Raw genomic sequence first — 14094 nt, 5'->3', positions numbered from 1 at the left:
TGTCGGAGCGGCTCCGCCTCCCGCCAGGCCGCACCCCACGCGCCAGACCTGGCCCAACCTCTCGCCAGCTTTCCCGAGGCAGCAAAAGCCGGGAGGAGGGAGTAAGATGGGCACGTACCCGCCAGTCCAGAGCCTTTCCTAGGTTTTTCTTCGAGGAACTGCCTCTGCTTAGCAATGGTTACCTCTCCCCACCCTCTAGCCCACACCCACGCCGCGCGTTTGCTAGCCTCGTGACGTCACCTCGCTCCGGAAGTCCTCGCGGGCGCCGGCGCAAGGGGCGCCGGCGCAAGGGCAGCCGGGAACAAGCGGGGGGCGGAGCAAGGGAGCCCCGTGGGCGTGCCCGGAGCCCGGGCGGGGACTGAGCGGGCCCTGCACCACTCATCCCCAGGCTTGGCTCGCTGCCGGCGCACTCTGGCTGGCTGGAGCGGCGGCCTCTTCCGCGTGGCCCCGGAAGGACACTAGGCGGAAGGCGGGAGAGGGAAGCCGCCGGCCGCGGAGGAAGCCCGAGGGGGCGGATGCGTGCGGACCGGACGCCCGTAGACCAGTGAGCCTCCAGACGCCGGCTTTACGCTCATCGGCAGCCTCTCCCGTCGCGCTTTCCGTGAGCCTTCGGGAGCGAGTGCGCCTGCGCGCCGTCCTCTCCGCGTGCCTCGCTGCTGTCCTCAACGCCGGCCGGCGGCCCGACGGTTCCTGTGGCGCTTCCCGCCCGGCTTCTAGGCTCGGCAGCGCACGGGCCGGCGGCATGTCGCGGCGGCGGCACAGCGACGAGAACGATGGTGAGTGCCCTCGGCCGGCCGCCGAGGACGCGTCCAGTGGAGCTGAGTTGGGCTTAATTGGTCTTTGGGTCTGTGGGAAGGGACTGGAAGCCCGTCCCCCCGTGCGCATTCCGGGGGCCTTGGAGGGAAGGGTGTGCACCGCGCGGCTGAGCCTGGGCGGCTTCGGACAGCGATGCCAACTCCCCGCCCCTTGGGGAAAGGAGGCCTGGCAAGTCCCTGAACAGATCCTTGGTCTCTAAGGACTCTTGGATCTGGCCGTGCGCCGAGGATCAGGAAGTGCACCCGTGCCTGGGCTGCCGCCTCTTATTGTCAGTGTCGGGGACCCAAAGACCCGGTGCTTGTTTTAAATTCTCAAAGCTGCACGTGAAACAGGTTCACGAAGACTTCACCAAAAGAAAAGGAACAAAACCTTGACCGAGATCTGATGAAGTGCATGCAGTCTGAACTCCACACCTGTTAGTCATGTGATTTGCCCTCTTTTAAACTGCAGGGAGAAAATTTTGTCTGTTTTCCACACCCAACAGATCACTAGTAAACAAACCCATGTAGTTACATTAGATTAGTCTTAAGCATGTTTTTCCCGTGTAAGAAAGAGTGCAGGAAAACTAACAGAATTCAACCAGAGGTTCTCAGGACCTTTTGGAATGGTTGTGTTTATGAAGGTCATGATGTTGTAATCGTAAAATTAAGAATAATTTTGCTAGTTTAAACAGAGAAAAGCTTGCTTTATGTAAAGCATTAAAACCAATGGAGAACACACAGCCATATACAAAGGAGTGAAACTAAAGAGTAATTCTTTTTAGTGTTTTTTCCTTAAAGAGAGTGTATCAAAATAGTTGAAGCAAGATTTTGGAGCCAGAGCATTTAGGTCAAAGGCAGACCCTGCTATTTATCTACTTTGTGATCTTGCCCAGATTGTATAACTTCCTTAAACTTTAGTCTGTAATACAGAAGTAATGATATTTATCTCTTCTGATTTTGTGAAGGTTAAATGAATACATGTACCCATGTACCCAAGCTATTTATTATCTGTTAATGCTTCAGAAGTGATAAAAACTAGCAGGTACAGTAAGAGAAAAAAAAAACAGAATAGAAATTTTAAATTTAATGTGTTCTCCACTAACATTTTTCTCTCCTGAACTGTGGAGGCAGTTAGGGATAGAGGCAGAATCACATGTATTTAGTTTTAGCACTGAAACACCAGATTTCTGCAAGGGCAGGACTTGAGAGAATATTCTAGCCCAGCCTTCTTATCAGACACCCAATTATCAGTGCTCTTACAGCAGCAAGAGCAAGTCCAGGGCTTTCTCCATTGTATGAGTGTAATTGATGCTTTGAATTTTAACATGAGGCTTCTTGTACAAGATACAGAAAATATAGTTTGGGTATGCTATGTATTTGACTAATTAAGAACTTATCTGTTTGAAGTCATCTCTTGTGTTTTAGAGAAATTTTAGCCCTTTCTTCCCCCTTTTCTTTGCTTATTTGATGTTTTCTTTTCTCGATCCATTATGTCCATCTCACTTGTAGGGCATTCCTAAAGGGAGGGAAGATGTCACCAGAGGGCAATCTGGAAATTGGAATGTGAATATGTGGAAAATAATTTGCTTTGGTTAGTAGGAGGCTTGCAGGGGTTTTTGGAATTGGCGCCTCTTTTACTCCAGCTAGAAGCTAAATCATTATTCATTTTGATCATGTAGGATCTTCCGAGTAAATAAGACAAAGACATGTAAAGAAGGTCATTATTATAGTGGTCTATAACCTTCCTTAAACAAAGGCTTTTATGTTGAATAGTTTAGTAGTGGAGAGGCAGTTAGTAAGTTCCTCTTAATAATATGCTAAATCTAGAATTTTTGTAAATTGCCATAATTTGTATAATGATCCACTATGGTTTACCCTAAACAGTGATCTGAATCAAATATATTGGAAGCTTTTCTTAAATTTACTTTGGCATCTACTAATTTGTTTTTAAATAAGAAGGAAGTTTAACTATTATAGAAATGCTTTTAAAAGTAGGGTAGGAATTACTTCAATCAGAATTAAATGGGTGTATCTGAGCATTGTTGGACTCTTACCAGCTCTTAACAGTCACTGACCACTCTGACTTTCCATATGCTTGACTATGTACAGTAAGCCAATGCATCTACAGGTTTTGCATCTGGATTCAACCAGCCATGGTTGAGAGATATTTTGGGGAAAAACTGTATTAGTACTGAATGTGTATTCTCTTTTCCTTGTCATTGTTTCTTAAATAATACAGTATAATAACTGTTTACATAGCATTTACATTGTATTAAGTATTAATCTAGAGATAATTTAAAGTATGTTGTGTAGGTTATATGCAAATACCATACCATTTTTTAATGAGAAACTTGAGCATCCTCAAATTTTGGTCTGTGGGAGGGGGAGTGATATCCTGGAACAGGAACACCTTGGATGGACTGTATTGTCAGTCAGTTTAGGACTTGCCAGGTAAGTCTCAACTACTTGTAATACAGTGGTAGACAATAAAAAGCTGGATCTTCCCTTTTAGTATGGAGAGACAAAAACAAGTATATATTATAATATGGTCACAAGAAGTTGGTCAGGGAGCACTTTATTGAGGATGGCATCTGATCAAGTACCTGCAGGATATATGGGAGAAAGCCATATGCTCTGTGGGAAAAAGCAGTGGTCCAAACAAAGGGAACTCTTCAGTTCAAAGACCTTAAGTCTAGGACATTCCTGTCATGTTCACCAAATAGCAGAATGGCCAGTGTTGCTAGAATGGAGTGAATGAGGTGGACCTTACGAGAGATAAGAGCAGAGAAATAGCAGAGCGTCAAACCTTTCAGACCTTATGGGACAATTGTAAAATATTTCTTTGTTGAAACTAGCTTATCCAAGATTCATGGAGACAGGTTGAGACCACTATAATAATGAAGTTCATGTAGTAATTTATAGACAAGGAAAGGGATATCCTAAATGAAAATAATACATATAGATATTAGTCCAGTGCTAAATCTAACTCATTCCTTAAATTCCTTATAAATGTCTCTGAAGCTTTTCAGTTACTGTAGAATGTGCATTTAATAGGTATTAAATGCATTTGTTTTGTTTTGTTATGAATGGATTTAGAGTGTTAAATTTGCCCCAAAAAAACATTGGACCTAGAGTTAGACAGTTACTGATTTTTTTTTTTTACTTAATTATGAAAGAAAAAATGAATAGAGTGAAGAAGTTGTTATTTTGCGAAGAATATACTTTAAAAATTGCTGGTTATCTCTGTACAAAACCTGCAGGGTCAAGATATATTGCTTATTAATTTTTTAAATTTTACTTTATTTTACAGGGTTTCCACTTTGTGGGTTCAAATTTTTTTGTAGCACATGTAATTCTAATAAGAATGTAGAAGTAGTACAATGTATTTATATAAGATTAGGATGGAGAAGCTGTCAGTGATTATAGCTCATAGATAGAGTGCTTGCCAAGCTTGTATGGGTTTGATCCCCAGCACCCCTCAACACCCACCCCCAAAGGGGGAAGTAGTGATAAATAAAATAAAACAGGATTGCCTACTAGTTTATTTGGGCAAAATTTATTTCGTGTATTAAGGCCCTTTCAGGTGGGTTTTAATAAAGAACAGTTTTTCATTTCTATGCTAGCCAAGTCCATCCAAGTGAAGTAGCAGTATATAACTTTAACATACATTATAAGGTTTTTATATAGTGATGTTTTACTATAAAATCTGTTTTTGCTTTGGAGCTACCATAGTCATGTTTTCTTGAGGGTACGTGAAAAAAAAATCAGTTAATTGCCCAAATAGTGTTTTTAATTAAGGTGCTTCTCTGCTCTCACCCAGGTTTTGTTCTGAATTCAGTATCTGGTCTATAAATTCAAATTGTTTGTAGTGCCCCCCTCCTTCACCATATTCTCTGAAAAATCAGATCAGAGTGGAATGTCTCTTTCCTCTGTACCTTCTGCCTCCTCCCATTCTCCAGTTAACTCTTAACCTTTATTTAGCTGAAATGAAAAGATTTGTAGTTGAGAGAGATTACTGTGCACCTGCATTTTCTCGTTGTTCCTCAGAATTTTTCCTTCTCTCTCTTTAGCATTTTTTTCCCTTTGTCGAGCATATATGAGGGCCTGGGAAGTTTGTTTTAAAGAAAGATATGATTCCAAACTGGACAAGCCAGGCAGATAGTTAAGTTAGGAAGGCTGTGGAGATGAGATAAAATGTTTGCAAATTAAATGGGCCAGAAAGAAGGGAACAGTGTGGTTAAGGTTTAAAAACTAACAATAAAAAACAACTGTTCTCATTCAGCTGGTTTACAGCATCTGCATTCCTTCAACTTCACTGAAATCTCGTTCTGAAGAATCCTACTAGTATATTCTGCTTTCTAGAACAGAGTTTTTCAACATCAGCACTATTGACATTTGGGGCGGGATTGTTTGTTGTTTGGCGATGTCCTCTGTAGTGTGGAATGTTTAGCAGCATCCCTGGCCTCCAACCACAGATACCAGTTGGATTCTACCAGTTGTGAAAACTAAAAATGTCTCTGGAGATTACTACCCAACTGAGAAGCACTGCTCTAGAAGGAGGCTGTTTTAACATCCTGACAGTTTGTGCAAACATTGCGTCAAATAGGCAATTTTTTTCCCTTAGCGAATGAATCTTGGGAAAAAAAGACCTGTTCGGTTTTTAGGTAGTCAACTTTTAATAGATGTTTTAATGTTTACTTAAGAGTCAGAGTCACTGATCCCTCTGTGCCATACATGTCCACAATGTTACACAGGCAGATATCTCCAGGAATACCTGTCAGCTATCCCTCTATATCCATGTTATACTTTTTGTGGCATTATTCCTTGAAAATTATATTCAGTGGTTATTCAAACCATATCATAATGGAAATTAAGAAAATAGGAAGTCAAAACACTGTATGTACCCTTTTATAATACATTCCTCTAGTTATCAGGACAGTAGTAGATTTCATTTAAATTAAGTTCATATGGTATCTGAAGATTATTTCAGTCATTGAAGAGAAACAGAATATTTAAGGGCTGTGTTTTATGAGAAGCACCATACATTTTCAACCAAATATTCCAGAGGAGGCAAGTGAGGATTATAAACTCTATAAGAATAGTTCAATTCTATTAGATGTTCAGGTATGAAGGAAATCAAAATTATACATATATGTAAATGTATATATGCATAATATACATTTACATACATATAAAATTTATACACACATATATATAAGTCTTCTATGTAACCCAGTATCCAACTGTAGGTGTTCATTATTAAGACAAATTATCAGTACAGTTACAGACTGTTTCCTTGTCCTTATGCTGTCCTAATAAAGAAATTGCTGGAAGTTAAAAATTAAAATTGTATTAGACTAGTCAACGTTGTTTAGCAACAAAATTATGTTTCATACACAATGGTATTATTTTAATTTTTTAAGTCTTAATGTATTTCACAGAAGGATTCAGATGCCTCTCTTGATTTCAAAGAAAATGGTAGGAAATCACTAGCAACAAAGGTAAATCTGAACAATAGTCCGTTCAGAGCTTGAAGTTGATTTGTAGCACAGCTTCGTTAGGTTAGAATTCTTCAGCAATAAACAGGACAGATGGTTAGTAATGATTTCACCTTAGTATATCAGATCTTTGAATGATAAAGTTTTAAAGAAATCTTAAATTTTTATCTTCTCTTTCCCCAACTTTATACCACAGTTTTCTTTATTTTATTTTTTGTAGTTGTTTATTTTATTTGTTTATTTTTATGTGGTGCTAAGGATTGAACTCAGTGCCTCACACATGCCAGGCAAGTGCTCTGCCATGGGCTATAGCCCCAGCCCCCACAGCTTTCTTCTTTTAACCAAAAATTTCCAAAGCATTCATCCTAGTTTTCACCTTTACAGTTTATGTAATAATTAATTTATATCATTAGATTAACAATACTACTCTACTTGTGCTAGGAATAAACAACTGAGGGAGGATCAGTAAACAAGGTAAATAACTAAAGTTGAAAGAATGGAAATAGCAGTACCTGAGCATTCTGACTACTAGTATAGCATGTTGTTGATGCCATTCTAGCCTGTACACAGAAATGGACATGGCTACTGCGTTGTGTAGTTCCATGGATGCTTTTTATACAACTTAGCATAAACACTGCCTCCTGGAGTTATGATTTATGGTGGCCCTGAGGATTGGGACTCTTGCTTAATGTGGCATAGTTAGAAATGGAGGATCAGATAAGAACTTGAACTCCAGGTCAAAACAAAAGTAGAGTGTGGTATAAGAGATTAAAGACTAAAGATATGAAATGAAATTTGTGATAGCAGATTCATCATGTAATGTTAAATATTTTTATGTTGCTGAAATAGGTGGACAGCCACACAAAAGGAGAAAGACCTCTGATGCAAATGAAACTGAAGATCATTTGGAATCTTTAATATGCAAAGTAGGAGAAAAGGTATGCACCATGATAGGCATAGGCTACAGTGGGTTTAGGTTTCTGGTTGTGCTTTGATTAATTTCTGCAACTGAAAACTAGATGATCTTAAGTTTTAGGCAAGTCTTGTATTGCCATGCCTCTGTATCCCAAAGTGAATGCATATTGAAACTCATGGGATGCAGATTATTTTGAGTTTTTGGTAATTAGTGATTTTCATGGATAATCCTTAGAAGGGACCTAGGGAGTAGTTTTCTCACTTTATAAATGACCTAAATTAGACCTGGATCCTTAATGATACTAATTTCCTAAAGTCACACAATGAATTAGTAAGATGGAATAGAGCTTATGGTATTCTCCATTTCTAATACTTACTCTCCTTAGACTGCATATTTTTAAATTTTCATTCATTCTTTTTGTGGATTTCTAAAGACAAATAACTACCTGAATTGATTTATAGTCATCTAGAAAATTTTTATTTTAATTCACTCATTGATGAGTAGTTGATAGATACCTAATGTGATGTCCTCTACAGAGTGCCTGCTCTTTGGAGAGCAACCTAGAAGGCTTGGCTGGTGTTTTGGAAGCTGATCTTCCTAACTACAAGAGCAAGATCTTAAGGCTTCTTTGTACAGTGTATGTATGCAAAAGATTTATGAATCCAGGTGATAATGTATTATCTACTCTTAAATGCTTTGGGAAATGTTCAAAAGATGTGTTTATATTCCATATATCATTGGCTTTCTGTTGGGAAATTTGTACAAATGAAATGACCTCTGGTCTTTGAACTCTTTTTTAAGGGATAAATAGAACTGAGATTAAGCATTTTCCTTATGCTTTGTTACTTAGAACTTTAGAATCATTAATTGACTTCCATTAATAAAGTAGATGCTTCCTCATTCAGAGATTATTTTTTAAAAGCATATGTGTATAAAACAGAATTTAGCTTATGTTTTTTTAAATCAGAAGTACCAAACAATTTTGAGAACAAGTAATAGCCCTTTATGGAAGACTGAAAATGCTTTTTTGAAGCTATTAACAAGCATAATCTTTCTCTGAATTAGGTTATTTCGGTTATTTTAAAATATTCTTAAATGCTAACAACTCATTTTTTAAATTTAAAAATTATATATAGAGTGAAACTATCAGTGGGTTTCATTTAAACCTCTTAGTTAAAGTATAGTTAGATTTTTACTTTTTTTAAATAGAATCCATTTAATATTTGGGAAGACATATTCTTAGATTAAAAAACTATTAAGAAGATCATTTTGCTACAGTTATCCATAAGATAACCTTCTGTTTTGAAATTACTTTTACAGAGACAAATAGCATTTATTTTTAAACTCTGTTGGAAGTCATGTTTAAGTCTGAGCTGGTATTGCTTGGCAGTGTTGTTTTTTAATTTTGGCTTTGAGAGGTCTTCGGGGAGCATGGCTTACTGTCAACACAAGTATTTTCTTAAGACCTAAATTGTCTCTAATATTCTGGCTAGTACCTTAGGAAAACATAAAAGTATATCAGAATCTTTTCTCTGCTGAACTATCATGAGTTTTACTTGCTTCTCTTTTTTGAGCTATTTTCTAAAGGCTGCCAGACTTAGGAAGCAGCATTTGCTTTTCTTAATCCTTTTTTAAAATTGTGATCCTTTTCGCTACTTTATCGAATTAACTTTAATGAAATCAACATACTTGGAGTAAGTAACTGAGATGTAACAAAATTTTAACCATATTAGTTTACCATGTTAAGAATTCTACAGTTTAACTGATAGGAACTTAGTTGAAATTCATTTAATTTTTTTGTTTTATTAAATAAGCGAAGAATTTTAGTCCCATGACATTTGGTTAGCTAACTTTAGAAACTCAGAATGCTTTATTCCCTTAATGATTCTGTATTAAAGAAACTTGATTCATCCAGCATTTTTATGATACTTTACCATGGAAACCATTTTATGTGGAATTGTTATTCGATTCCACTAAACACATTTGAAGAGAAACTGGTCTAGTATTTTTATTTCAGGGTGATAATTTCACAGTGAAACTGTTCTACTCTGTGTGTGTGTGTGTGTGTGTGTGTGTATTTGTGTGTTTTTTTATTGGAGTTGGGACCCAAGCCCTTGCACATGCTAGCAGGTTGTCTGCCTCTGAGCTACAGTCCCAGCATGTTTTACTTTCTTAATTCTTGGATTAACTAGAATCAGAAAAAAAAATTGTTGGGCCACATATGCAACTCTTCTCAATGATTTGTATGACAGTTCTGAAGTGGGTTTAAAAACATAGTTAAAAATAATCTCATTCCTAAGTTAATGGGATGATAAAAGGTTTATATGAAATTCAACAACTTAACAATGCCATTGTTTGGGGTCTTCTTGTTGTACGGGTTCTCAAATCAGTGCACGTCTGTTACCTGAGAAGCTGACAATTTATACAACATTAGTTGGACTGCTAAATGCCAGGAATTACAACTTTGGAGGAGAATTTGTAGAAGCCATGATTCGTCAACTTAAAGAATCATTGAAAGCAAATAATTATAATGAAGCTGTATATTTGGTAAGTTATTACTTTGTACATTATGACTTAGTGTTAGAATGGAAGGAAGGGGTGAGCTATAACCAACTAATTTATCCTTTCTCTTGAGATACAGGGCCCTATTCACCCCATTGGCTGCTCTTTTGAAGAGCATTCTCAATTAAAGGTACTACAGAGCACAGTACCCAATCTAGCAGCATATTTTTATTTACTCTGATTCCATGGTGACCTTCCTGCAGCATGATCATTTTCCTTTGTTCCTTAATTTTTTTGTGTTTCTAAGGATTCTGACCTCACTTTCCTTTCAACTTTGTCTCCTGAATCATTCTTATTCACTCTTATAGCTTTATAAACCAAATTAATTTTGACAGTGCCCCCAGAACTGAACCGTATCTTTAACTTCACCATTTCTTCTGAATTCCAGACCTCTGTCCCAAATTTTATCTGTATAGCCCTTAAGATAACTTTACCTGCGATTCCTTAAATTAATGTATTGTTTACACCCCATTTCCTTCTTTCCTCTCCCAACTCACAGTGGCCACTGTCTGCTGGGAAACTCTTCTAGAAAACTAATTATTAATTTTTTTCTTCCCTTGCCTTCTTACACTAAGTATTTCTAAGCCCTGCCAATTCTGCCTCCTAAAATGATCTGAAATCCATCCCTTTTTTGTCTCTAGGGTCTTCTGTCATATTTCATGCCTTCATGCTCTTAACAGACTCTTAACTGAAGTTTTTGCATCTAAATTTTTTGCCTTTGAGTTTACTTTCTATACTTGCACCAGAGTCATCTTTCTATAACTAGGCTTTGCTTATCTTAATCACTAGCTAAAACTTCATTTTCTACCTGTTGTCTACAGTAGGTACTGTGCACAAAATTATTCATTGGTTGAAGGAAGGAAATATTAGAACTTGTGTTAATATTAGAACTTGTGTTAATCTTTAATAGGAGTGGAATTAAGCCCTACTAATACTTAGAACAGATTGGCAATGATCATAAATAAATATGCATGTGGGAGATCAAAATCTTTTGTACTGGGCACATAATCAAAAACCCTTGACTGAGCACAATGGTGCACTCCTTGAATCTCAGCAATTCAAGAGGCTGAGGCAGGAGGATCACAAGTGCAAGACCAGCCTCAGCAATTTAGCAAGGCCCTTAATGGCTTAGACCCTGTCTCAAAATAAAAAGGGCTGGGGATATAGCTCAGTGGTAGAGTGTCCCTGGGTTTAATTTTCAGTACAAAAACCAAAGCAAAACCTTAGACATCCATCAGTATAGGATTAAAGTTCATATTCTTTAACCTGACCTTTTATGATTGCCTCAGTTTGTTTCTCTCTCCTTGACTCCCATATCCTCTCCATATTTATCAAAATTACTTGCAGATCCCTGGGCACACCTTGTTTTTAAACCTCACTGCCTGGAATTCCCTCCTTGCATACCACTAGAGTAGTACATCCTTTATGATGTAGCACTACTATTACCTCCTTTATGGTGCCTTTCCCTGCTCCTTTTGTTGCTGTTCCTAAGGCACTTTTAAATTTACCTTTTAGTCTAAGAGTCACCTCTGTGTTAAGATTGTGCTTGTATCAGTAGACTGAGTCTCTTATAACAGAATCTTTAATAGTATTTAAGAGTAGCACATAAGGATACCCAATAAATATTTTTAATAATTTCCACTTCTATAGTTAAATGAAAATTGTTCATAGCCAAACAGAAAAGGAAATTTTGTAGGTTAAAGTAGCTAGAATATTTTACAGTCTGGGTTCTTAATGTAATAGCATGGAAACCTATAAATTCAGATTCCTGTCCATCATGATGTCTTTATTACAACTCTTCAACTCTGCTATTTTAACACACAAGCAACCCATCAATAAATAACTGAATGAACTTGACCATGTTCCAATAAAAGTTCATTTATGGGTAATGAAATTTGAATTTCATATAATTTGTTTGTGTCTACACACACACACACACACACACACACACACATCCACATCCCAGTATTAAAAATCTAAAAGCCTTTTTGGTTCCGAGGCTGTGCAAAAACAGGTAGTAGGCTAAATCTAGCTCTTGGGGTATAGTTTTTCAAACTGGGTTTTAGACCATACAAGATTGCTTATTTTGTAATTATTTATGAAGGACATTGAAATTTAATAGCAGAAATTGTTTGCCCCAACAGGTCCGTTTTTTATCTGATCTTGTAAATTGTCATGTGATTGCTGCCCCATCAATGGTTGCCATGTTTGAAAATTTTGTAAGTGTAACTCAGGAAGAAGATGTACCTCAGGTAAGAACAACACATATGCTGAATCTTGTCCCTATGGTACTATGTTATGATTTTTTTCACTTGTAACCCTTTGGCAATAAACAAAAGGTAATGACAGCAGATGATCACACTATAAATGCTTAATCAAAAGGTAAGTCACCTGACATACTGATGGGTTCTCTTGACATTTGTATGTTAATTCAAATTATTCTGTCTACTAAGATTAGAATATCTGGAAATGCTCTGAATGAGCCAAATGTCTTATTTAAATTCTATTAAATAACTTCTATAGGAATTCATTTTAAAATAAATAAGATATGAATGAAAATTTACTAGCACTTATTTAAACTTACCTTTCTAAAAATTCTTTAGGTGCGACGGGATTGGTATGTGTATGCATTTCTGTCATCTTTGCCCTGGGTTGGAAAGGAGTTGTACGAAAAGAAAGATGCAGAGATGGACCGCATCTTTGCCAACACTGAAAGCTATCTTAAGTAAGGGCACAGCTCATAGTACTCTTTGCTATTTAGATAAAGGATATCTTACTAATATAATAAATGTATGATATTTTATGTTAGGAATACCAATTGAGTTTCATCTCTTAAGAAAGCTACGAGTTTCTGAAGGCATTCTCTAGGTAATCTCACTACTATTGTAAAACTCAGACCTCAAAATAAGCAAATAAGTTTGCATACTTTACCAGTGCAAAAGAGTTGCTTATTAAAAAGCTGCTTTTATAAATGGTTGTAAAAGGTATAAACACCCTAGTAAAATAGTTGTTCAAATGTTAGTGTGCATAAGAGTTACTTAAAATTCTCAGACCCTAACCCTCAGACCTAGTGAATTGTGTTATTTAGGAGAGAGGTTTGGGCATCTGTATTACAAATATATTCTGCAAACAGAAAACCGCTGCCCTAACACATGTTTATTTCATAAAAGTTAATCCTAAACCAAGTCCTTGAAACAGCAGTTCTCTAATCTTCCACCCAGCTTACATTTCTTCAGCAATATGACATTTTAATTTCAATAGTCCCATCTTTCTACTGCCTAACCCTCCCAAGTCATTATAAATGTCTTGGTTTATCTTGTTAGCTATAATATTAATAATAGATAGGCCTTGTTAATAAACTTTGGTTTAATTGACCAGCAGCATGATATTGGTTATATCTCTTAAAGTGTTCACAAATTAATTTTGTTGTATGATTTTCTGCCTATTAATAGGTACTTCTTTGGATACTGTGTTAATATTTGTTTTATTGGTTACAAACAAAGTTAAAAGAAGTCTAAAAGAATCTCTTTATGTATGCATATGTAAATCTCTTTCCTCATTTTTATACAGATAGTCCAGTAGATACATGGGTTCTTCACTTGCTTTTTTTCCTTAATATAATATGGATTTGTTGTGTAAAAGTATATAGCTCTACCTCATTCTCTTTAACAGCTGTATATTATTCCACTGTTTTAAGGTACCATGATTTCTTTTAACCAGTTCCTTGTTGGTGGACATTTAAGTTATTTCCAGTCTTTCATTATTATAAATAATATGTCAGTGAATGTTCTTGTATATATGTCTTTGTGTACACGTACATTTATGGGGAATGTGAATTCTTAGAAATGGCAATGTTGGGTTGAAGGTTGTGAACAATTTAAATTTTTATTGATTCAGTAAAATTGCCTTCCAAAGAGATTATATTCTTCCAAAGAGAATGTACTAATTAACCTCTCTGCCACCAATGTTTGAGATTGTAAATTTATCTGGTGTCTTGATGATTATGCCATGTTATAAGACTATATTGATGTATGTTTGCTGATCTGATAGATAAAAATGTTATTTAAATGCTTTAATTTGTGTTTTATTGATAACCACTGAGTGTTTTTTCCTATTTTGAAAGCCTAAATATAGACTTTCATTTTTATCATTAGGAGACGCCAAAAGACTCATGTGCCCATGTTACAGGTTTGGACTGCTGATAAACCACATCCCCAAGAAGAGGTAAATTGATTTCAGTCTCTAGTGATAACAAACAGCTCTTCAGTAGATTCTCTTCTCTATAGTGGACTAAAATCATTTCATTTGTATACCATAGCTA

The 14094-nt window shown here is 36.9% G+C and overlaps 2 protein-coding genes across 7 annotated transcripts in view; one reads left to right on the top strand and one right to left on the bottom strand.

Annotated features, from left to right (window-relative positions):
* Window positions 1–249, bottom strand: part of Tstd2 (thiosulfate sulfurtransferase like domain containing 2) — a 30805-nt gene extending 30556 nt beyond the window's left edge. For all 4 annotated transcript variants that reach the window (XM_046457273.2, XM_046457272.2, XM_046457271.2 and 1 more), the window contains exon 1: window positions 119–249. The gene's annotated coding sequence lies outside the window, so the exon portion shown is untranslated. The remainder of the gene's footprint in view (window positions 1–118) is intronic.
* A 224-nt stretch (window positions 250–473) lies between these two features.
* Ncbp1 (nuclear cap binding protein subunit 1) overlaps window positions 474–14094 on the top strand; it is a 34770-nt gene continuing 21149 nt past the window's right edge. The window contains exons 1-7 of one of the 3 annotated variants that reach the window (XM_046457476.2): window positions 474–776; window positions 7145–7233; window positions 7748–7848; window positions 9602–9758; window positions 11918–12025; window positions 12377–12498; window positions 13928–13997. In XM_046457476.2, coding sequence (XP_046313432.1) covers window positions 743–776; window positions 7145–7233; window positions 7748–7848; window positions 9602–9758; window positions 11918–12025; window positions 12377–12498; window positions 13928–13997 — 681 coding nt within the window. In that variant the 5' untranslated portion in view covers window positions 474–742. Of the gene's footprint in view, window positions 777–7144; window positions 7234–7745; window positions 7878–9601; window positions 9759–11917; window positions 12026–12376; window positions 12499–13927; window positions 13998–14094 lie in introns of those variants that run through there. The other 2 variants (XM_046457477.2, XM_046457478.2) reach the window with 2 other exon arrangements.

The sequence above is a fragment of the Marmota monax genome, unplaced genomic scaffold (assembly GCF_021218885.2).
Source record: "Marmota monax isolate L192 unplaced genomic scaffold, Marmota_monax_Labrador192_F-V1.1 WCK01_AAM20220418_F8-fsc00069, whole genome shotgun sequence".
Taxonomy (NCBI): Eukaryota; Metazoa; Chordata; class Mammalia; order Rodentia; family Sciuridae; genus Marmota; species Marmota monax.
The sequence above is the reverse complement of the archived record's forward strand: the minus strand, read 5'-3'. Positions and strand labels throughout refer to the sequence as shown.